We start from the raw sequence: 27,084 nt of genomic DNA, 5'->3' as shown, positions 1-27,084 counted from the left end.
TTATAAAACGAACCTTTAAATGGTGAGACTCTGCCAGGCCGGATCTCAACTGGAAGCGACTTGGGGCTGGTGGGGCGAGAAGAAGGTTCGGCGATGATCGCAAAAGATGTTTCACCTTTTCGCTTTGACGTGGACACCACTCTGGAAGGTAAAAATAAAGGTATTGGATTAGGTAGATATGGTGCGCCGTGCTAAGTCTAGATTACATTTTGATTTTATTAGGAAACGTATAAAAACCGGGCCCATTTCTTGACTTTGAATATAGTTTCATTGCAGAAATGCTTAAGCAATATCTCACACCTGAAATGTTGACAACCGACCGCGACGGTTACACACCATTTTGACACGCGTGTCATTTTCGCATATCACATTTTGACATTTCACACAATTTCAGATACTATAAAAGATATAATTTTAGTAACTATACAAGCTGATTTGAAGAAGAAATAAATTCATTGTAAGGTTCATGAAGAGTGGATGAGAGTATTAATTACCGCGGGCTGACTATATCTGAGTCGAGATGGCCCAGTGGTTAGAACGCGTGCATCTTAGCCGATGATTTCGGGTTCCAACCCAGGCAAGCACCACTGAATTTTCATGTGTTTAATTTGTGTTTATAATTCATCTCGTACTCGGCGGTGAAGGAAAACATCGTGAGGAAACCTGCATGTGTCTAATTTGTGAAACGGAATTCTGCCACATGTGTATTCTACCAAACCGCATTGGAGCAGTGTGGTAGTATATGCTCCAAACCTTCTCCTCAAAGGGAGAGGAGGCCTTAGCCCAGCAGTGGGAAATTTACAGGCTGTTAATGTAAAAATGTAAAAAATGACTATATCTGAGAGATTTCTTAACACAAAATGTATTTGTCATTAAAATTTTAACATATATATGTATTTAAATTAACTTAAGCTGATTATGCAACATGTACCGTAGTAAATAATAATTTCATTACAATCGAGCAACATTATTAACTGACCCCGCATTCTCACCCTCATGTAACCTAATTCAAAAAGTGTGTAACTCACTACTGACCTTCGTTTGTAAGTGGGCTTAACGGGTTCCATTTCGAACATCGCTAAGGCGAAGTTTTATATTTGGAATTTAAATATTATGATCATCTTTTTTTTACTAATTATCAAAAACAATTATATACATAAATATACATAATACATAATATATAAATAATGATACATTACTTGGTTTTTATCCGGCATATGTTGCATTTCATGGTTTAAAGAATTTATTTCGCAGAAGAAGTAAGTTCGCTTACAAGATAAATATAGTTAACATACTATCTATAGATATAGTAAATATAAATATAGTATAATATATATATATATATGTAATATAATATATATATATATATATAAAAGCTGTAGTGTCTTATAAAATAAGATTAGGTTAGTATGTAATCAAAGTGATCTTTACAATATGGTTAAATTTTATTTTTGAATTAGGATTTTTTATTAAAAATTTGCTTTGGTAATGCATTGTATTTTTAGAATACTATAAATCTTTTGGATTTATTGTCATAATCTGTACATTATGTTACATCAAAAGAAATGTAAACGACGGAAACATTTTTGATATAAATAGTTTTTGAGATGAAACCAACCATAAAACTTAAATTTAAGACATATTTTGGAAAGTATGTTTTTATTTTAAAAAATCATACTTCAAATGCAAACCCATGCAAAAGTTTCTATTCTCCTCCAAATAAGATATAAACTTAATTTAGGTGTCCATATAACAACAACACCCGTATAGCCGTATATCCCGTTCAGCAATAGAGATGTCAAATGGTATCAAGTGTCATATGCTAGAATATCATATCGGACCTTTTTTTGTAATTTATATAATAAGTCATGAAGTGAGTTGGATCGGCTTACACTTTTAAAAGTGCCAACGTCTGTGAGCAAAGGTAACTAGGGGTGATTTCGGTCTACACCTAAATAGAAAAATCACCAAATTGAATAATATTTTGATAATTTTTTTGAGTATTTTGAAAAATATTGTTAAATTTTAGTAAGAATTATAATGTGAATTCGCTATCAAACAACTTAACGAAACAAGTTAGCGAATTTCGCTATAATAAAAACCCTCTTAAGTCCGTTTTTAGGGTTCCGTAGCCAAATGGCAAAAAACGGAATCGTTATAGATTCGTCATGTCTGTTTGTCTGTCCGTCCGTATGTCACAGCCACTTTTTTTCGAAACTATAAGAACTATACTTTTGAAACTTGGTAAGTAGATGTATTCTGTGAACCGCATTTGGATTTTTACACAAAAATTGAAAAAAATAATAAATTTTGGGGTTCCCCAATTGAAACTGGTTTGAACGAGATCTAGTAAGTAGTTTTTTTTTAATACGTCATAAATCGAAAACCTTCCATTCAACCAACTCAAATATAAAAAAAAAAACATATAAATTCATAAACATAAACCTTGTTACTTGCTGCTACGGAACCCTGCATGGGCGAGTTCGACTCGCACTTGGCCGCTTTTTTTATGAACTGCTTCAGAAATTGGAACAGGCAGTTAAATTGAACCAAAAATAGCCTTGAATGTTTAACTAGTGTGCATACTTACAGAAATAGGTTAATTATATGAACTAGTACGACTAACGACTATATAAGTACAGACGAATTTAATTATATTAAATATTTTATCACATAATCCCTTTTATTTTATGTTTAAGAAGACAGGCGTCCAGATATTCCTCCTAATGTTACTTTTGCCTGTCAGTGGCCAAGTAAGAAATACTAACTTTTTTACACTATTAAAGCGTTCGTGGATTTTTCAAATACAACAATATAGAGATTTGTTGAGTAATATTATTTGTCAATCACAGATCTTTGAATACTTAAAGATGAAATCATTTTTCCTAACTTAAGGCCTAAATAAAAAAAACTAGATTATATTTTTATATATTATTAGTAGGAATTACAATTATTTATTTCTAGTTTAACTTTAATATGTCCGTGTATTATACAAATAATTATTTCCTATTAAATAGCCAATACTAAACAATAATATAATAAAAATAATAATGGAAGGAATAAATTAAACTACACTACAATATAAAAAAAAAAAAACATTGTGTATCGGAAAAGGTCATATGCCTTACAGGCTACATATTGTAAAAAGGCTTTATATAATATTTATAAAAATGTACATTAATAAGTAATAATAAATGTTTTATAGATTTTTAATACGAAAGAATATACTTGAATATTATTTCGTGGCCTTAATTAAAGTCAAGAAAAAACCTTGACGTGACGCCGTAACAATTTATTTGTCGAAACTTGAAAATGGTTCAATTTTCGTTTTTTTTTTTATTCACAAATACGCTTAGATCTATTTTTGTGTTATGTAATTTATTAATATATATTTAATATATTTCCTGTTCTATTTAACGTGATTAAAGTGTAAAGTTATTCTGATCATTTATAATATATTTAAATTCTCTGTCTTCAATAGTAATATAATAATTTAAGTAATTTGTAATGCCTTACTAAAATAATTACTGAACCAATACACATATAATTTATACTAGAAGATGGAACATATTTTGAAGATTTTAGTATATAATAGTATTATATAATTGGTTGTGTTGGCTTTAAATTTAACGAATGACGTGCCAGGGGTGAATTTCATAGTATTATATATATCTAATTGTAAACATGTACAGTATGTTTTTAAATGTAATGTTGTCTGTGCATATATTGTATAAGTGTGTATAATTAACATAACCATGCCAGAAGGAAAAAAATGTGTATATTAATATAATAATTAATACTATATGAATATATATTTGTTTTATAATAATTGTTATTGTTAGATTTATCGGATCTGTTATTTGTAAACTGTTTAATATTTTATTCATTCATAAAACTATCTTTATTATTATTAGATATGTATGATTCATATCTAGAGTTTGTATTGCAAGTTATGATACAAAAAAAATGAATATTATGCTGGATTCCATTTGACTATAGCACTTTGGGTATAAACTTCTGTACTATAATAGTGTCTAAAATACGACCATTAGGATTATATTTATCAATATTTACATGTTTAATTACCTCGTTGATCAAGTGGCTAGGTTAATAGGTTGCAGATGCTGAGGGATTCGGATTAAACCCCGGATCGGATCAATTAAATGTTATTGGATTTTTGTCAAGCCTATAATACCCAAGTGAAGGCAATCCCGTGCTTTGAAAATAATGTCAGTCAGTGCATAGAGAGTGCTCGTGAGTTACCGGACACACTCTTGCACATTGCTATCTCCTGCGCAGTTCACTGGTCTCGGTCGTGATTGGCATTTTTGACAATTCAGTGGAGATGATATCCCCATTATTTAGAAACTTTTTCTATTACTACGATATTATTTTCAGAAAAATAAGGCGAGCGCATCACAGCTCATTAGACCTTCGAATTGTCTTGCTTGTAACGAATATCGAATATATAGACCTTGCGAAGCCAACAGCGAGTTTATTTGCCACAAAAACTCGTACGTCGAATTTTTAAAATGCTTACGTAACGATACAGTAAAAGAAACCATAGCATTATGGGTAACCGTTGTCGTATGGACACTCTCGCAATTTATGCGTCGCTGCTTATAAGAGTTGGTATAGGTTATAGGAACTAGCGGAGTGGGTTGTGAGGAATTCATATATATATGCATGTATAGTTAAACTAAGTGTTTGTATATTATACAGGGTTATTGGTAATTCGACGTATTCCCGTTAGGAGGTGATAGGGGTGACTATTTGCGATAATTTTAACCCCCCCATGCATGCGACTTTGCGTTCGCAATAGGGGAAGTCACTTCGAGCAAGAACTAGGCTAAATTACAAAATATCTTAATTGTAACTTAGCTACTGAACTGTTTATGTATGTATATAATTTTATTTTAAATTTGTATTAAGTAAGTTAAGTAAATAAGTAAGTTTTTTCACATTGGTTATTATATTAAATCAATTTTGTGGGAATTTTAAAGAGCGACCTTTATTGTACGAATTCGGTCATGTTCGAATACGAATTTCCACCAGCGTCCTTTCTGATCATTTTATTTCGGTTGCTTTGAAATAAATTCCTAGTTTTTATACATTTTCGGAAAGCTAAGTAAACGATTATGTTTTCAAAATAATCTGCAGAACAAGTTTCATAATGTTTTTTTTTGTTTTTCAGGCATATTTGAGGGAAAAAAATATTGAAATAAAATCGTTTTCCGTCTCGAATTTTTAAATTTGGACTTATAATTATTGTTTAAATATTGAAAAATATCCAGTGTTTAATCGTTTTTATAAATCAGAAGAAAAAAGTAGATTTTAATTGATACTTTTTTTTAAATAAATTTTTGAAGTTGCATTTTTGACTTATTTTGAAAAAATCTAAAAAACGCGATAACTCAAAAATGGTTCACTTTTGCAGTATGCATATGGGGGTTAAAATTATCGCAAATAGTCACCCCTATCACCTCCTAACGGGAATACGTCGAATTACCAATAACCCTGTATATGATACAGCTTAACATAACATATTTATTTTTCGCATATAAGCTTTCCTGTCGAAGATAGAATTAAGTAATATAGTAATAATTAAATATTTAAATGTGTAAATAAGTTATGTAGAAAAATACGATTTTTCAATTAAAAAAAAAAGAATCCTTGATGAATAGGTAATATCACAAAATATACAATGACTATGTGGTCTACAATCAAGTCAAATCAAAATCTTTTAGTCAATAAGGGAGCATTATAATTAGGTACTTATTTATTGTTAGATGAAAACCACCTGAGAAGAACCGGTGAAAATATCTCAGTCAGCTAGAAGCTTGAAGAAAGAAGAATTTATTTTGAAGCTTTCTGGGGTCTTGTTAAACCGTATACATTGCCCCACAATGGGGTTACTGACTCATTGCAGTCGAGAAGCAGAAGAATTTAGTTTGTGTTTGTTAAATATCGTATTCTAAATTATGAAATTGTTTGTTTCAATTATTAGTATAAACCAGTGTTAATCAATTATTCCAGTTAATCACGTGAGTAGCACATGCCACGAATAAAAAATACTAATTTATTTCCTCTAATATATATATGTTTAGAATTGTCCTGTAACTCTATTGATAAATATATTCATAGTAATGATCCATCAATTCGCAATGAATCAGAATGGTGTAATGAGCTGTAAAGATTCTTACACTTGTGAGGACGAATATATTAATTTACAAATCTTTGGGATGTTTTCATAGCCAGTTAAATCGCTGTTACTTATGTTTTAAGTCAATCAGTACTTTCTGGGAAACGTTATAATTAGCCATGGCCGTAATTGCTCTAAGTGTAATAAGATACCTTCACCGTAAAACGTATTCTAACACGAATATGGTAAATTGATGAATCGTAGACGACATTTTTCTTGTTGTTAAGAGCATCAACTTGGCGCTAGATCCTTATTTATATCAGTCAATATTTATTAGATCAGTTAAGGTAAATAAATACAATTTACTTCAGAAGGTAAATTTCAAGCGTGTGAGTAAAAAGATTAATTCATACTTTTCGATATTCGAATTTTCGTTATTCAATATCTAAATTCTCTAGGTTTTCTCGCAAAAATACCAATTGTCCAATACTACGTCAAATTTTATATTTTTTAATGATACCGATCCGATGCGGTCCTATAACATAGATCACGATTTGGTAATTGTCAAATAAAAACTACCACCTGAGAAGAACCGGTAATAAAAATTCCGTTAGTAATTGTGTAAAAATATTTGCTTAGTACTATAATATTGGAATACTTTTTGGATAATGACGCCTGTCTTTATACTTCTCGGGTTCCAAATTCGAAATCCGGTCGAGTATTGAACTATGTACATGATTGCTTAATTTTTATTTATAATTCATCTCATACGAGTCATCATCCTCCTGCCCTTATCCCAATTTTGCTTGGGGTCGGCGCAGCATGTCTTTTTCTTCCATACTTCTTTGTTGGACGTCACCTCACAAGTAACATTCTTTCTGCCCATGTCTATCACACAATCCGTCCATCGTTTCTTTGGGCGTCCTACCTCTATATCCATCCAAATCCTTTCTCAAATCCTTTAACCATCTCATACGAGTATCATAAGATATTCTATCACATGTGTAACTTGAGCAGCCTTGTTTATGGCATAGGTGGCAAACGGGCAGGCTCATCCGATGTTAAGTGACAGCCACCGATGACATGATAAATAAAATTGGTGCAAGTTTCATTTTTGAGATCAAATTAAAAAAAAACGTTTCTATAAAAAATATATTAATATTTTTTATTATTTGACTAAATAATTTTGGACATTTGAACATAGTAAATGATCAACGTTACCTACTTATAATATTTAACCAATATGCTATCTCTTCCAAAACACGATCATGGGCATATAATAAAATTATATCTTATAACCAGAAGATTAAGAATTACATTCAATAAAATATAACAAGATTTAAAGCCCACGTATTGTATACAGTCAATGTCATCAACAGTCAATCCAGGGGCCATTCGATACGATTGCAATAACGTGACAGTTGAAAGATTGACGTTTTAGCAAAGTAAATACTAAAATAGCACACATTTTATTTTGTCTAGTGTAATTCTTGCTGTATAATTTAATCTATACTAATATTACAAACACGAAAGTAACTCTGTCTGTCTGGTACTTTTTCGCGGCCTATTACTGTACCGAATTTGATGAAATCTGGTATAAAGCAAGATTGTACTCCAAGGACATAGGCTACTTTGTATGCGTAACACCTGACCACCTGACGACCAACGACTAAAGGCCCAATCGCGGGCGATAAATAGTTATAATATCAAGTTCACTTTAAGATTTGTCACAGAAGAACTCTGAGGTTTGTGTGGGATTAAGCTTCTCAACCCCACCGTTTAAATTCACCACTGTATACAGTAATAAGTAATCCTGGAATATCGATTGTTATGCTACCTAGTGAACACCTACAACAATAATTGTGTAGAGATGTAATGAGATCATTACATAGTATAAAACAGAGTCGCTTACCGCTGTCTGTCCTTATGTGTGCTTAGATCTTTAAAACTGCGCAACGGATTTTGATACGATTTTTTTTAATAGATAGATTGATTCAAGGGGAAGTTTTATATGTATAATAGATACACAATATAGTAGAGAACATTGATAATTTTAGAGGTGTCGTAAATAAACACATTTTTTGCGCTTTCGAAGTTGCAAAGATATCACAGATTTTTATTTTATTTTATTGTTATTTTATTGTCTAATGACAAAAAAGCTGTGAAGGTTGTAGGTATATAAAGACATTTTGTAGTATATTTACTATCAGCATTGCAACCGTACGAAGCCGGGGCGGGTCGCTAGTTTGTTTATAAATGAAAGTCGTTATGCTAATATCAATAGACATTATCGCCTGCATTGAATCGTTAAATAAATTATAATTTGTTGTGTAATCGAACAATAGTTGTAGGGATGTAGGCGTCTCGTAACAGATGATGGGAATGATTCATCGACGCGCGGGATGAGTATGAAATAGTGATTACTGTAACCTTGGGTTTGTTTTCTTTAATTGAAAGCCTACGTCAAATATATTTGTGTTCAATGCACATTTAAATATACATTGTTGAATTGATACAAAAAGACCTTTGTATATACAATTCCAGTGTCTTCGTAATTTTTCTCGTCGTACGACTTTGGAGGTTTCGATGAAATATGTTTTGGTGAGTACGTGTCCTGGGAAAGAGACGAGTGGTGTCGTGGGACACAGCACGTTGCTTTCGTTGTGAATTTTGTATTAAATAACGGACAATGAAATAAAATTGATATTAAGAATAATGTGTAAATTAAAACAATTACAATAAATAAGTTTAAATAATGTTACATGAAAATGTATAATAGAATATTAGTTTTCTATGTTGTCTTGGGTCTGGGTGTTTGTGGTACCGTCGTTACTTCTGATTTTCCGTAACACAAGTGCATTAGCTACTTAAATTGGGATCAGAGTTATGTATGTGATGTTGTCCAATACTTATAAAAAATAATGAAGCAGAGAGAAACAGAAAAGATATTTTTTTATTCTTAATTGAGGATTTTTTGGATTTAACATTTATAAAAAGTATATATACAGCTTTTTATAACACCTCACTGAAAAAACATACATATGTAAACTTTCATGGTGATATATGCTAACATTCAACTATATATATAATGCTTTATTTATATTTTATACATGGCAAAGTTAGTTAAGTAAAGATTGCTTGTACTTAAGTGAATTTATCGTTTATAATTGTATAACATAGCGAAAGACCTTCATCATAATCAAATGATCGGCGCCTACTCGCTAATTGAATGCTGTGTAATTACAGTACTCGCTCGAATCTCTGATAGTCTTTAACTAATCCAATACGTATTTAGTACATCTAAATAATTCAAGTTGATTGATCCAAGGTTTTGATGGATATTGTGTTATTTATAAATATATTCTCAGATTTAAACAACAATCATATACAGAGAAAATAAACTTCTAAAGGTGCCATGCGACTGTTTAACAACTTATCAAAAGACATCGAGGGATTGACTTTAAGAGTCTTTAAAAAAATATGAATGTATTACTAAAATAAAATCGTGAAGATTTTGATTTTATCGTTTTTTGACTTGAATTAATTCCTTACGTTTTTTTATGAATTTGACTTAATTTCTTATTTACATCGGTTGGTAAATAAATAATAATTTGAATGTAATAGACATCATTGAACTGAATAATAGATAATTTCTTAGTAAATAAATAAATGACTATCATTAAAATATTTTCTGCAATAATATAGCAATAGAAAATGAACAATGCATATTAATATAACAAAGTTAAATAAACTAGTTTGGGGATCGAACTCCAGATTTCTCCACACTAATAATTGCCAGTGCCAGTGACAGTGCTTCCTCTCGTTTTTCGAAAAGCATGTAATAACGTTGGTCCTGCACCACTAGTGAGGGTTCACCGAGTGTACCCGAGGTTACCTACACGCTTGTGCACTAAAATACCCTGCGCAGTTAGCAAGTCACCGTTGAGAATGGCTTTTGTGACGGAAATCGTTTAGGAAGTCATGATCGCCATAATCAAAGTCATGTGTACATTCTGGTGCATAATAGTTGTCTACCCGCGGATTCGCTCGCGTTGTAGGGATTGGTCGTCATATATTCTTTGCAGTTCAAGCTTGCTTCGTGATAAATTTTATCAAATTCGGTTGAGTGTGTGAGTGATGGAGCAACATATAGTCGGACGGAGTTACTTTCGCATTTTTATTAGTATAGATTTAGCTGAGAGAATGTTTTTAATGGGTACATGATAGCCGACGCCACCGTTAGCGGCCAGTGCTCAACAGCCACTGAACACAACTGACATGCTACGCTTTCTAGCTACGAAATAACAGAACAAAACGGAATGGCGCGTAATTATTTTATCGTTTCTTTTACAAAATACAACATACCTTATTACGCAATCGCTAATTTGTAACAAAATTATATTTGTTATTTGTTTTGATATTAATGACTACATTTTCGAATTTTAATTCGGCATTTCATTTCATTTCCAATTAAATCTTTTTATTTATTTGTTTATTTGTTCTTTATTGTACACCATAAACACAAATTACAAAATCTTAAAATTAAAATAGTATAAATTTAATGTATTGTACAATGGGCGGCCTTATAGCTAATTAGCCATGTCTTCCAGACAACCCAAACGAAGAGAGATTCATTGAATTTAAACTAAAAAAAGCCAATAAACTTACATAGAAATGTTACACACTAATACTTATACTTAATACAAATATAAAAAATGATAAATATTACTATTATATACTAAAAATACCTATATATATAAAATGCTAGAGAAAAACTGTACATGTAAATTAAGTAAAGTCGTCTAAATTATTATTTAGATTGTAATTTTTAATAGATTTTTTAAATATATTGATCTATTCTGATCTTTGTATATTTTTCGGAAGTGCATTCCATAACTTTATGGCTTTTACAGTGAAGGAGTTTTTGAAAAAAAATGTTTTATGTACAGATATTTGAAGCATAAGCTTCCGCGACGGTCTTAATAAGGAAGAGCCTCCTAGAAATTCAAACTGTACCTTTAAATAGGAAGGAGAGTTAGAGTTGAATAGAGTACTGTACAGAAGAGAAAGAATATGCAGGTTCCGGCGAAAACGTATAGGAAGCCACTGGAGCCTTGAACGATATTCAGAAACATGGTTATACTTTCGCAGGTAAAATATGAACCGGATAGCAATATTTTGAAGTCGCTCAAGCTTGTCAAGTTGGTCCTCAGTCAGATCAGGATAACTAGCATCTGCATAATCTAGAACAGATAAGAGGAGAGAGTTTGCTAGCATCATTTTAGTAGGAATTGGGAGAACAGATTGGAGACGTCGTAATGAACTCAGTGTAGCAAATAATTTTCTACTGACCTCTTTAATTTGTACTGACCACGATAATGACTGATCTAAATAGACACCAAGGTCTTTGACGGTGGAACAGTATGGTATTCTGTAGCCGTTGTATTCTACTGATGGTAAATTCAATAGTCTGATGGTAATCAACCTTCGTGATCATGCCAGGGCTACCGATTATAATAGCCTGAGATTTGTTAGGGTTAATGTTAAGTCCGTATCGTTTACTCCAATTAGAAATTGAGACAAGATCATCATGAATGTCATTAATAGCAGCAGGAATATCTTTAAGCGATGCATGACGATAGATCTGGATATCGTCTGCCTACATATGATAGTGAGAAGAAATGCAAGAGGAGATGGAATTAATAAAAATTGCAAAGAATAAGGGAGATAAGATGCCACCTTGAGGAACACCTGAATCTCATTAAGGCGTATACGATGTCGCCGGCCCTTGAGGTAGCTCTGAAACCAACCAATCACTGATGGAGATAAGTCGTTAGTACCTAGCAGACCCTAAAGGAGGTCATGGTCAACACAGTTAAATGCGTTGCTGAAATCCAAAAGGATCAAAATTGTGAGTTTTTCATTATCCATGGCTGCACGAATGTCATCAGTAACCTTGACAAGGGCCGAGACCGTACTATGACCTTCACAGAAACCGGATTGACCTTCACGGAAACGTGTTTAACTGTTGAAAAACATTGTTTTCTAAGATTTTTTGATAGAAAGGGAAGCATAGAAATCGGACGGAAATCTGAATAGTTGATAGGATTCGGTTTTTTAGGAATAGGTATAATTTGAGCATCCTTCCAAGCATCAGGAAATGTGCTACTAGAGATTGAATGATTTAGGATGTGCACTAAGATGGGAGCAACAATACCTAGGATAGGAATGATCATCTTACGGCTTATGCAGCCAGTGCCAATGGCATTCGAGGACACAGATAATATGGTCTTCTTAACATCACATTCGGTGATAGAGGAGAGTGAAAACGGTGGGAATTTTGAAGTTGGCAACGAGGAAATAATATTAAGCGTGCGGTCTTTATCGGCATTATCCAGGATACAAGAGGAAGAGAAATGTTTATTTAAAAGCTCGACATCGACTTATACCGGTGTGTTATTTTGTAATTTACCACTACCAGCATGAGATGAATTATAAATACAAATTAAGCACATGAAAATTCAGTGGTGCTTGCTTGGGTTTGAATCCGCTGTCATCGGTTAAGATGCAAACGTTCTAACCACTGGGAAATCTGGCTTCTCAACTATAAGAGGAATAAATCAAAATAAACAATTTTGACACTGAATTGACGCGTTGTCATTGGACAAAATCTAGAATTGTCTATGATATTCATTACTTATTTACAAAGGAATGGCATAAAGTGGATATAAGTATTGAAGTGGAATAGTTCATTTATTTATTTCTTATTGCATAGGTAGACGGACGGGCAAATACCTGATAAGTATTCAACATAGCCCATTGACACTGGCGTCGTGAGAAATTTAAACAATTCCTTAGACAGGCAACACACCTTCTACCTTCGGAACTGAGATGATATGTCCCTTGGCAGTAATTACACAGGCTCACTCACCTTTCAAACCAGAGCATAACAATATAAATATAATATGAATCGATGGTACCTACCCAGATCTGCTTGCACAAAGATATACTACCAAGGGAAAAGTGTTGTACTATATCAAAATATATTATATCAAGAGCTGTCTGTGGTCCATAATATAGAAGAGCTAAAAGAAAATCGCTTGAATTCTTACAAATATTATAAAGGCGAAAGTTTGTATGTATGGACGTTTGTTACTCTTTCACGCAAAAACTACTGAATGGATTTTAATAATACTTTACAATAATATAGCTTATACACCAGAATAACATATAGGTTATAATTTATAAAGATATTGTGTCAATAATATTTGACAATCCAACCCCTAATACGCAAGTGAAACCGAGGGCGAAAACTAGTACATAAATATACGACGTTCTACGATGACTTTAACAACAAAGTATCAGCTCTGTATTCGTGTAAATCACCTTCATCTTAAGAAAAATAAGATTGTATTTAAACCAGTTGTATATCAAAGTAATTGACGTCAAACACATGAGTTATATTCGTAGTTTATGATGATCTGATTAGTGCTTGAAAGAGCAGAGATGGTCCAGTGGTTGAAACGCTTGAATATTGAGCGAAGACTTCTGGTTTTCATTTTGTTTTTTAATTTAATCTCGTGTTATTAATTCAATTCGCAGTGACGGTGAATGATAACATCAAGAGAAAGTCTGTTTATTGTGTGGGATGAAAATCTGTCTTTTGTATATCCACCAACATACATCGGAGCGTTTGATTACCTTTAAAGTATTGATAAAATCCCATATCCTAGTGGTTTCATTAGGTAAAAAAATACAATTTCACGTAAAGCTTCGTAGAAGAAGGCTATGTAAAGTTTTGACAATATCCAAAACGAGAGGAATTATTTATATTGTTAGTAGATTTATTTTCAGGGTACCTTTGTAAAGATCTTATTCATTCAGGGAACTCATAAAGAATCTTATACTTACCTTACACTTGTACAACGACCAATACATATAACTTATATACAAAGTTGGTTAAATTATTATATTAGTTAGAACATTTAAAAAAAAGGATATTAGAACTATAAATTAAAATTTTAAATATAGAATAATATTTACTAATTATATTCCTAAATAAACCTTACAAAATTTTAGTTCCTTTTTTAAAGATTAATTAATAATAAAGAGTTTAATTAATAATACTTGCACACGTTATTATTCGGCATTATTAAAACGGTAAACTATTTTCAATTTGAAACGTTTAAATTCTTGTTAACTTTTAATTGGACTTGATAAATCTAATTAATATTCACATGCATTATATTAAGTCTATTTTTCTTTTCTTTGAAAGAACATATTTGATGATCATTTTTAGGGAGATTGATTTCCGAGACAAGATCTTTTATTTGATTTTAGAATTTATAGCAATGTTAATCAATTACTTCGAGTAATTTGAAAGTCAATGAACTTTGTAATAAAGAGGTTTGATATCCTTAAACAGCTGCTGATTAAAATGTTCTCATTATTATATGTAAATCAGAATAATGTCGGGGCATTAAATAAATAAATAAACAATACATAAACCAATGCTTCAAATGTTAATAACCAGTTGAATTTTGATTAGCATTATTACGGATTAAGTACATACACTCATATATAAACATAGCTACTATATGAACCATGAACCCCTTGGAATGGTGTCAAGAATGCTAACAGCATTTACCCCTTGAATCACTGCTTAGAAAATAAAATCAAAATCAAAATATACTTTACTTAACTAGGCTTTTACAAGCACTTTTGAATCGTTATTTTACAAAACTATACTTAGTGACGCTACCACCGGTTCGGAATGTAGATTCTACCAAAAAAAACCGGCAACGAATTCAGTTATTCTTAATATAAGATAAGTATTTAATTAAACTCGTCGATAAGAATGTAACGTAGTCGTAAAAGACTAAAAATAATAATAATAATAAAAGTGGAGAGTCAGTAAACCGTTTTATAGTCTGTTTTAATAATTATAAGGAGTAACGTTTTTAATAATACTAGCAAATACTCGGCATTTGCTTGCTTTTATTAACCGATACGACTTCATACTAATGACGTCGGAAACCTTCACGCAAGAACAATGATAAAGAATATGGTTAAAACAATTAAATATTAATATATTTTATATGTTAATGTATTTTTTTTTTTAAATAAAAACTTGTTTGCAATCTGTATACAACGCTAAAACAAAGTTTGTTTATATTGTCCGTATTTGTGAACGCATCACAGAGACGCTAATGGAGGTTGATGATATTTAGAGGAACTATTTCTAAGGCCCTGTGAAAAATTATACGAATTAAAATGTTCTTATCAAATCCTACTTGAATAAACAATAATTTTGATGTATGTACATCTTATATATTAATAACGTAAGCCGATTTTTGTCTCAGTGCTGATAGGACGATAGCTGCACAAAAAACATCGGTTATGGTCACAATTTGAAGAGCTCTAGATGTAGATGTGCAAAAAAATAAAGAGGCAATTTACTAAATTGTTACAATTTAGTAAATAATTAATTGCAGAGTGGAAAGAAGTTACTGGTTACAGCACCGGTTAGACAGCGGTGTACGGCTGTATTAAAAAAAAAAGAAATCGCAAACAAAAATAAATTGTCATCGACAAACTCCAATTTTCATTTAAAAAGGTTTCTTCATTTTGGCGCCCAATGAGTGACTTGCAATTTACAATAAAATTAAGTCAAAACAAAACCTGTCATATGATATCATTGAAATAGAAAGTTAATACTTATAATTTTATACTAATAATAATCAGTTGTCAGTGTTATAAAGAGACATTTAAAAGTGATTACAATTGTAATTATTCGCACGGTTGTTTTGCGTGGATGGACGACATCTTGATTGGCAATTTTGAACTAGACAATACTGCATTAATCGTTTTGCTGCATGCAAGACCTCAGAACGAGAGACGCTTGGAAATGCTATCGGAGTTATTTTATCCTAGTCTTAATATTTCAAGACATACAACTGATATAAGATATAGCCCTGATATAGCACTATGTGATAGTATTAGTACTACTTAGGAATTTGGTGGTAGGGCTTTGTGCTAGCCCATCTGGGTAGGTATTACACTCTCATCTCAGTAAGCAACCGCATGTAAAAACCTATTGCTGGTCTACTTTTAAGGACAAAAGAATATTCCCCCACACTTATCTAATGCGGTCTAGTGGATACAAGAATGGCAGATTTTTCTCAGATACAAACAGGTTTATTTACGATATTTTCGTTCACCGCCGCTTAAAGATAAATCAAGCGCACTAAAATTGATTGGTTTGAAATCTTCGGCCGATGAACGCAAATAAAGTTACCTAAAAGTGATCACCGTGAAGATGAACAGAGGGAATCTATTACTTTCGAAAACAGTCAAGTAATATGTTTGCCAATGCCTGCTGTCTGCTTACATTACAATTATATTTGCATACTAACCCGCATTGGAGCAGCGTGGTGGAATATGCTCCATACCTTCTCCTCAACGGGCGAGGAGGCCTTAGCCCAGCAGTGGGAAATTTACAGGCTGATTATGTTATGTTATACTAACTGTGCCTGCGACTTCATACGCGTTTGAATTTAACAAAAACAATATTGCTGTAGTCTAAGTTACTCCTTATTACATCAGCTATCTGCCTGTGAAAGTCCCGTCAAAATCGATCCAGCCAGAGATTAGGAACAAACAGACAGAGAAAAATTGTAAAAGATGTTATTTTGGTATACTCGTATGTACCGTGTATACAATACAACATATGCATTTAGTAAAAAGCGGTTATTTTAATATTACAAACAGACACTCCAATTTTATTATATGTATGCACAGATTATGATCGTCGTTCACGATTGCAGAATACTCGAGTCGTTCGTGTTATTTCTACGGTACTCTTAGTTCATCGTGCGAATTACACAAGTGTTCATTTTTGACTCGTGTAGGTATTTTGAATGCTCAGGTGGGTTACGAGAGTGGGTATTGATTAATAATAATTAATTGTATGCAATTGTTTACATATATGCAAACGATTAGACAACAAAGCTTAAGAAATATGTATGTATAAATCAAAATGAAAATCAAAATATACTTTTATCAAGTAGGCTTTAATGAGCACTTATGAATCGCTATTTTACAAATAAACCGGAATATTGATTCCACCGAAAGGAAACGACAAAAACTCGGTAGTTACTCGTTTTGTCGGAAAACTGTAGCTACTGAGTTCGTCTTTATACTTTTTCTTTTTTTTAAGTCAACAGCTCGGATCCAACTAAGCAGTATTGTCATTCGTTGTTTTATTTTGTGTTTGATCTGTTATGTTTAGCGTTAAAGGTAAATGAGAATATGTATTCAATTGGAGTAGCTTGGAGGTGTAAATTCCAACCCTCTTAAGAGGGAAGGAGGACAAAGTCCAATAGTGGAACGTTAAAATTACTGTTAAATATTGAGAAAGGACATGTTTTTAGTTTGTGTGGTAATTTGTAATCTAATCTAATCTAATCATTAAAGATTTCAATTGTAATTTTGACGTATTGTCAAAAACACACGTCCTTTCGTTCTACCGAGAATCTGCAATCGCTTTTGATTCCGCCAACCAATGCCATAAAAAAAAAAATCTGTATTCGTTTTTGTTGATTCACTATGATGTTCCGCAGGCTCCACCAGCCTTTTGTTTTATCACTGGAGTTTTAAACTATATACATACGTATGCGTGATGTTATTCTTCATAACATGATGATTACCGACTTTGCAATTATCGCTAATTAGTAAATTAAGTTAGTAGGTGTGTGTGATGTGTCATTTCAAAACTGGTCCGTATGTGTTTGGCGCTATTTATAAACAAATTCTCAATCGAGGCAATTACATAACTTAAAAGGGGCTTTTTATAAAAAAAACCTGAAATTTAATAAAAATATTTGAAATATTCCTTGAAAATTTATAATTTTAGTAAATTGCCATTGCCATAAAAATATATTTTTCATTTATAAAAAATAAACAATAATATTATTTAGTCTGAGAAGACAGACGAGAACCCACAGACCGAAACTAATAAAAGTTACGTTTTTTAAGGCAGGCCCCATATTACCATTGACATTTTTGATTAAAAAAAAAAAACTAATTTTATCTGTATTCCATATTTTTATAACCATTAATATGATGATTCATTCATGTTGTCAATTCGTTTTCACCATATACGATCGGTTCGCTAGGACGTGTAGGTAGCACAAGGTCGACGACCCGCTTTACAAAGCCTTAGAAGAGTTGGTTTATGACATAATAATTTGAAATGAACTGATGACCTGTGTTCTACGGCCTCACAAGGCAGTTGAGATTAAAAGTTTAAACATACGAATTCTCCAACTCCATAATTCATATGTATAAATTGAATAAAATTAAAAACTGACTTCAAATAATACTCTGAGAAACAAATTATAAATCAAATTCGAGCCAAAAAAGTCGTATTATTTCACCCTTAAGGGTCGTATTGTAAGGTAACAGAAATCAAAAAATATATTATTAAGAACAACTGAATTAAACCCCCGTGGGTAGTAGCGTGATGATATATTGCTATATCCGAAAAACCCCCTGAGTAGTTCGGGTTGACACTTTTTACTGCTACGTGGTTTAATTGCTTAAAAACAGAAGGGTCCAATAATGTCATCTCTATATTCGAAAAGTCAAGAACCTATATATCATATCGGGGTGAACCAAACGTTAGGGTGATTCAGAAAAGTCTTTTTTAAAGCATATTTACTTAATAGCTGTGGCTGCGAATTCGTGCGCGTTCGAATTAAAAAAAAAGGCCGTCAAAATCGGTTCAGCCGTTCCAGAGATTAGCCGGAACAAACAGACAGACAGACAAAAATTGAAAAAAATAATGTTTCGGTATATGTACCTTGTATACATAGGCATACAATTTTAATATTACGGACAGTAATTCCAATTTTATTATATTTATTACAAAATATATATGGTTATATAAATATCTCCTTTAAACGTTACAATAATTATAGTCATTTAAAGATCTTGTTCTGCGTTGACTTTCGAGTTCATTCTTAGAGAATAGCTGTAATGTTGATAGTAGACAGTTTGATTGATATTAGATATCTAATTACTCAAAGTTTACATGAGTTCGTTTTAATGCACTAGGTATTTGCTAAGCTAATTTAATGCTTATTTACTTAACTATGCAAGAAGTTCTGATAAGGAATTTCTGGAAAAAAATAGGAAAGTGCCGTTTTTACCGCGTGGACGGAATTTGTGTGGTATTTTTGGTTTGTACTTAAATATTTTCATAATTAATTTATTATTTGTAACAAAATAATTGAATTATGAGAAACTGATTTAATCTAATTATGTGTTCAAACTACATATTAATTAGAACCAAAGATTTTAGACAGTTATTTTAATATAAGATTTTAAATTAACATGGTTATTTTTATTACTAACAGTATTTAAAACGGGATATTTACCATGTTTTTTATTTTTATTTGGTGGAGCTCGATATTTCGACATTATCTACGAATGTCTTGTTCACGAGTTTCGTACACGTAACATGGTAAATATCCCGTTTTAAATACTGTTAGTTATTTTAATAATTATATCCTCTTTTGTATATCATTTAATACTTAGGTTAAAATTCCATATCAGGCCAATAAAAACTATTTACTAGGTTTGTCAAAAACCTCAGCAACCCAGTAACATGCATTTCCGGAAAGCACGTCAAGATGTTGATCTCTCTGCGGTTGCGGTCGCCTGAGATTGCCTTCACATTGTACTACGAGGTCGAATGAATAAAAACGTATCTGTCCTGTCATACGCTATTGAATTATAATAACTAATCTTGAGATTTGGGTACCATATCATAAGTACTATTTTTTCATGCTCAATGTAAATTTATTAACTGCATGTTTCACGCAGTTTCACGGCTCCACGTTCCACAGTGAATGTCTACTCCACGGGAGCAGTACTGTTGAAGGTGTTTATTATATAGTCCACCTTTCTCAATAAGCAGGCTATCTAACGTTAAAAGATTATTTAAAATCGGACTATACATACTCTGCGTCATATTTCAAATTCGGTTCAATGTTTTTTATTCATTATTATATATTTTTTTATTAAATATTGAAGCTTTACACTTATTAATAGTCACAATGGACGACGAAATCGACTTTTATGTCTTAGAATACGTCTGAACGTTTGTTGATTTTGTAACAATCATTCAAACATACAAACATTTAAATAATACATAGAAAATTCACATTTTAAAATTATTTAGTTTCAATACTTAATTATATCTGTGTACGTATGAATATTTTGTCAATTTAGTTTTTCGTATTCCTATAGTTGCTTATTCATGTATTTCATTAAATATGTATTATAAGAGAAACGCAGTACTGTCATTTATATAATGACGTCACGCACAGCTACCTGTATTCAGTTTCAACGACATAATAGTATGTCTTATAAGAAATATTGTTTGAAAATAGTTACCGAGATCTTTGCTTTGTGCAATACAAGTATTATCATACCATTCATTTAACAATTTTAGACCTCATCAGCCTAATGGTTACTAGGCTAGCGATGAGAGCAATCCAGAGTTTGGAAGTGTATACATTCCCGTGCCTCGAAAATCTGGTCGTGTCTGGTCTGTTCTTACTATTTAATATGGGTATCATTTGAAATACAAGGTTTTGGCAATCAAATCACATAAAATTTTATTATTATATCCTATCTGAAATTCAAGAAGAACCAACTCCAAGCTTTTTTAATGACTATATAATATAACATTACATTAACAAGCTTGTAAATTTCCCACTGCTGGGCTAAGGCCTCCTCTCCTTTTTGAGGAGAAGGTTTGGAGCATATTCCACTACGCTGCTCCAACGGTAGAATGCACATGTGGCAGAATTTAATCTCAGAAATTAGACACATGCAGGTTTCACGATGTTTTCTTTCACCGCCGAGCACGAGATGAAATATAAACACAAATTAATGACATGAAACTTCAGTGGTGCTTGCCTGGGCTGGAACCCGAAATCATCGGTTAAGATGCACGCGTTCTAACCACGTAACGAGTAATATGCCCTATTTACTAATTGTTTTTTTAAGAAATATTTAAAAGTAAATAATTAAGAAAATTATAAATAAAAGTAGTGTATGTAGGCTTTGCCTTTTCGTAAATAACCTTAAAACCGATTTATTTCTACCATAAATTAACATCAACAGATTTTTTCCGCTCAGTCTTTCATAGATTCAAATCTTAAATTGTTGCATTTATTACGATGTTCAGATATCAATCATAATAATATCTATTGTTTCATAAAACTATAACGATCTTATTTCGAAACTCGACGTTGTGCGCGTGTGCATGTCAACCGTCTCTGTGACAGATGGTTGCCCGCGAAAATGTACGGTTTCGCGCCGATCATAGCCGAACTCAAATTACGTGATCTATTTTGTAAATAACATTTTGTACGCAGCTAATTTCCATTATCATTTCAAGTTTAACTTTAATATATATTTATTTGATGGTTTACTGATGGACGTTGTAAAAAATATTAACCATGCATCGCCAATGCGCCATCAACCTTGGGAACTAAGATGTTATGTCCCTTTTATTTTACGACCTCCGTGGTCGGGTAATGTGTACACCGGTTTTCATGGGTACGCCACTCCGAGGTCCCGGGTTCGATTCCCGGCCGAGCCGATGTAGAAAAAGTTCATTAGTTTTCTATGTTGTCTTGGGTCTGGGTGTATGTGGTACCGTCGTTACTTCTGATTTTCCATAACACAAGTGCTTTAGCTACTTACATTGGGATCAGAGTAATGTATGTGATGTTGTCCAATATTTAATATTTATTTATTATTATTATTTTATCTGTAGTTACAATGGCTGAAGGGTGAGCCTTCAAACCGAAACACAACAATACTGAGTATTGTTGTCTGGCGGTAGAATATATGATGAGTTGGTGGTACGTAGATACCACCAACTCATCAGATATTATACCAGACGGGTTTGCACAAAGTCCTAGCACCAAGTAAAATTAACAATATAATAAGCATTTTGTTGTACTGACCGCAGAACAATATCAATAAGAATACACAATTAAACGCCACTGAGACGTAACCGCAGGCCTTGGTAAGGTCAGTTAAAAAACAATGTCATTACGTTTTTTTGTCCAAGAAAAAAAGTTAAGCGTTATTACCTCAACTTAAACTATAGTTAGACAATTGTCTGTATTTTCCGGTATTTTGATGGAAAAAACTAAACATATTTAACAAATGTATTGGTTCCACGATCATCCTTTTGAGAAATCAAAATGATAAAAAGTAAAATGTCGCCTTATGAAAAGAGAAGAACGGATCCACCAACTCGCGTTGGAGCATCTTATCAAACTTAAACTAAAAATACATCTTCGCTTTCACTGACAGGAGGTCTGGTTTAGTTTAACCTCAAGAGAATCGCAATCCGCGCCATCGTTCCACGCGGTCATGATTTGTAAACATTTTTTTTTTCTGTATATATTTTTTGTCATATGTAATTTATTAACTTGTACCTTATAATTTACCTTGTGTAATATCTTGCGGTATCGGATATGTTAAATATATAAATAAATAAATATATAAATAAATATTGGACAACATCACATACATTACTCTGATCCCAATGTAAGTAGCTAAAGCACTTGTGTTATGGACATCAGAAGTAACGACGGTACCACAAATACCCAGACCCAAGACAACATAGAAAACTAATGAAGTTTTTCTACATCGACTCGGCCGGGAATCGAACCCGGGACCTCGGAGTGGCGTACCCATGAAAACCGGTGTACACACTACTCGACCACGGAGGTCGTCATGATACTATGATATGTTACTTTGTTATCAAAGAACTGATTGTAACCAACCATTTATTGCGGTCTTATGAGCCTAGGTGTCCCAGTACAGGAGAAAGATGGCCTAGGTTTTTATCTGCGCTAGTGGTACTTAGTAGAGATTTTGTTATGTGTTAATAAGTAGCACATACTACCTTTTGTGGCGTATAATAACCCTATGATATTTACCTTTTTAACGATACGTTATTATGTCTATAAATCATTATTAATAATTTAGTTATTCATCATATTATTAAATTACGTTGTAAACAATGATTTAACTTTACTAGTTCGTAAACTGACTTCCGATTAATAATTGATACTAGTGTATTGGAATAGTAGTATATATGATATTAGTGGATTGGACTTCCGATTAAAAAGTGGGTGGGACGCGCCAAAGGAGCGCATTCGTTTTAAATAATTCCTGGATTAACTTTACGCTGTCTCAATATTATAAATTGAGTGTACTAATTACTGGAAAGTTTTTCATTTCATAAAACCCACAAGAATTAACAAATACGTCTTATTTGTGTTTATAACTATTTATCTTATGCTCCAACTATTCTATTTAAAAAGGCAGACGGCATTTGTTTCCCCATGGTTCCCTTCATACTCTACTGTCAAATACTTTGTATCTCTTCTTATATATAGAGAAAAATAGAGACAGTAAATTAATATAATACTAAAATGGCGTAAGAGACAAATAATGTAGTTGTCTTTTATATGAACAGTGTCAAATTCAGTGAATACACGCGAATGTGTACCATCATTCAATATAATTATCTTCGTTTCTGATTGTTTGCGACCTGTCTCTTTAGCAGAAACAGATCAAGGAGTAAAACACGTTTATTTTTGAATAATTTAAGAAACAAATATAATTGAATAAATTTGTTTAAGATATACGTTTTAATGGTACTTCGGTTTCATATAAGTATCTCTTATAATTTAGTCATCGTAAGCCGCCATAAAAACTTATATCAAATCAAATATATTTCCGAATAAATAACTAAATTGTAGTAAAGTAACCGAACAATAATACGCAAAACGAATATTTAAAACTAAAAGAACGTTTTTGAATAAATTAATTTGAAATTGGCAAATATATTTCGATTATAAAAATTTAATTTGACGATAGCTGTCTTGGTTTCGCATACCGTCTTATGTCGTTACGAAATATCTTATACAGAGCGTGAACAATTTTGACCAACGAATCAAAATCACAAAATGTTATTACAAAACTAATGCCTAAGTTATGGACTTAAACGTTACTTAACAGTACAAATATACAAATTTTCATTTTATCTGCAATTATTGCGTGAAATATATTTAATATAATAAAGTAACATATAATGTATGTAAAGAAAAAATGTATTATTCTTTAATTTGAATTCCGCGCATCAACCGTCATCGAACGCGCAGTGACATGACAACTAAATTATAAAAAATATAATTATGAAAAATATTATCAATCTCGTAATTGTATAAAGTAAAGTATAAAGTATCTTGTGATTTAGGAACAGACATTGTTAATCAATAAACATTAAATGTCGTTTCTCTTTTTACAGGTATGTAAATATTATTTTTGTAAAAATTCGTAGGTAAATACAAAATTTTATTTTATTCTTTCTTATTGTAAAATTAAATAAATAAATCTCTTTTTACAGAGAAACTCAATTGTGTTTCATTAACTGTGTCGTCCTAATAAAAAGAATACAAGAAAAAATCTTATAAAACGACATTTATTGTAAAAAAATGGAGTCGTTGAAGTTTACATTTGAAATTAAACCATCAATAGACGGAAAGTCAAACTATATCGCCATAACCGCAATTGCCACAAAAGATGGAAAAGTTTTCGTTATGCCTGAAGAATATCAAGCAGTATCACTTCACAAACATATCCAAACCTCGAAAACCTTCTTTACCGTGAAAAATACATTAAAGAAAAGATATCAAACTAGAAGTGTTTGGATAAAAACAACACAGGATATACTACAAACATATTTTGATGAGGATGGAAACATGATGTTTCAGGATCAATTTTTAGAGGAAACTACCCAAGAACAAATGACTATTGGTAGTAAAAGGTGTTCAGAAGATCCCATAGTGAAAATTTTGGAAACATTTGTTAAAAGTCAACAAGACAAAGAAAAACAAAGTATTAAAAATTTAGCTGACAAGTTTGTGATTGGAAAATGGATGGTAAAAGTTCGAATGCACACCAGTGGATGGAAGTATTTGAAAAAGAATGTACAAGGTTTAGTATCGTAAAAGAAGAAGAAATAATTGAAATCTTCAGATTATTTCTTGAAAAATCATGCACTGATTGGTATTCTTCCATGATGATGAAACTTAGCTTACATTCCGAGTGGTCAAAATGGAAATCATGTTTTTTGGAAACATATGCTAATAGAGGTTGGACTGCTAGTAAGTATGCTTTATCTTACAAGTACCAATCAGGATCTTTACTAGAATATGCAGTAAAGAAAGAAAAACTTTTACTAGAGGTAAGAAAAACAATAGATGAAGGGACTCTTATTGATATCATTGCTGCCGGCTTACCAGATTTTATAACAGACAAAATCAACAAAGACCAAATCGTAGAAACAAAAAATTTGTTTAGTGAACTTGGAAAATTAGAACATTTAGTTTCAAGAAGAAAATTTATCAAGAAGAAAGAAGATACTAAGCCAGAGAAAAAAAAATGTAGCATTTGTGAAAAATTAAATAAAGGCGTACGCTATCATTCAGAAGATTCTTGCTGGTTTAAAACAAATTCAAATACTGAAAAAGATAAAAAGCAAGTAAAGCTCGTTAATAATTCAGAATTGGAATGTGAATTGCAGTGTGAAGATCCAAAAAACTAATAGTACCGCCATTGATCAAAGTGAAATTAGTACTGAATAAAAATGTTGAAGTGTCTGGAATCTATGACTCTGGGTCTAACGTTTCGTTAATAAATTCTAAATTGTTAAAAATAAAAAATAAGGAAACCAGTCATTGCAACAATACTAATTTAAAAACGATTAATGGCGTTAAAAAGGCAAATGGAGTAATAACACTTGATATAGCCATCTTTGATGTGGAAAAAAAATGAATGTTTTCGTAATAGACAAGGAAAATTTCGATTATGATTTTTTAGTGGGTCTTGATTGTATAAAAGAATTTTACCTAGTTCAAAACGAAAACTTAAAAATTACGCAGAAATTACCTATAAAAAGAAGTGAAATAGTTTCCAAGGAAACAGACAAAATAGATATAGTCTCTAAAGAGATTAAATATGATAATTTAATAAACTTCAATGAAGACATACTTGAAGAAAAGTTCAAAATTTGCATAAATCATTTAGACTTTCAAAAACAGGCCATGATTGATAAATTAATTTCGAAATATAAGTCTGTGTTTGCAAAGGACAAATATGACATAGGACAGGTAACAGGTTATGAAGCACACATTGATCTACTTATAGAAAAATATTGCTCCAAAAGACCATATCGTTGCACAATAGAAGATAAGAAGGAGATTGAAGATCAAATTGCAAAATTATTGGAAAGAAATATAATAGAAGAATCATATAGCCCATTCGCAGCACCAGTCACATTAGCTTATAAAAGAGATGAAAACAAAAGATCAAGATTGTGCATCGACTTTCGAGACTTAAATAAAATTGTTGTGCCTCAATCACAACCATTCCCTCTTATTGACGACCTAATACTAAAGACGAGAGATTGCAAGTTTTTCTCAACGCTGGACCTAAACTCAGCGTTTTGGTCAATTCCTTTACGTATCACAGATAGACACAAAACTGCGTTTGTGACGCAGGAGGGACACTATCAATGGACCTGTTTGCCATTTGGTTTGAAAACCTCCCCAGCTATATTTCAGAGAATAATGTGTAATATAATACGGAAACACAAGCTTGGATATTTCGCAGTATGTTTCATAGATGATATTTTAGTTTTATCAGAAACTTTCTCGGATCATATCAGATATTTGGAAAAACTCTTTGAAGCAATAAAATGCGAAGGCTTAAAACTAAAATTCTCTAAATGCACATTTGCAGCTGATACAGTTAAATACTTGGGTCACATAATACAAAAT

General features: G+C 31.9%; 2 protein-coding genes across 4 annotated transcripts in view; both read right to left on the bottom strand.

Moving 5' to 3' along the window:
* Window positions 1-27,084, bottom strand: part of LOC113392053 (zinc finger protein 26-like) — a 257,766-nt gene that overhangs the window by 62,378 nt on the left and 168,304 nt on the right. The window lies entirely within an intron of this gene.
* The window catches only part of LOC113391984 (protein stum), a 49,559-nt gene that overhangs the window by 14,051 nt on the left and 8,424 nt on the right, over window positions 1-27,084 (bottom strand). For all 3 annotated transcript variants that reach the window (XM_026628153.2, XM_064219278.1, XM_064219279.1), the window contains exon 2: window positions 14-141. In XM_026628153.2, coding sequence (XP_026483938.2) covers window positions 14-141 — 128 coding nt within the window. The remainder of the gene's footprint in view (window positions 1-13; window positions 142-27,084) is intronic.

The sequence above is a fragment of the Vanessa tameamea genome, chromosome 27, assembly GCF_037043105.1.
Source record: "Vanessa tameamea isolate UH-Manoa-2023 chromosome 27, ilVanTame1 primary haplotype, whole genome shotgun sequence".
NCBI lineage: Eukaryota > Metazoa > Arthropoda > Insecta > Lepidoptera > Nymphalidae > Vanessa > Vanessa tameamea.
The sequence above is the reverse complement of the archived record's forward strand: the minus strand, read 5'-3'. Positions and strand labels throughout refer to the sequence as shown.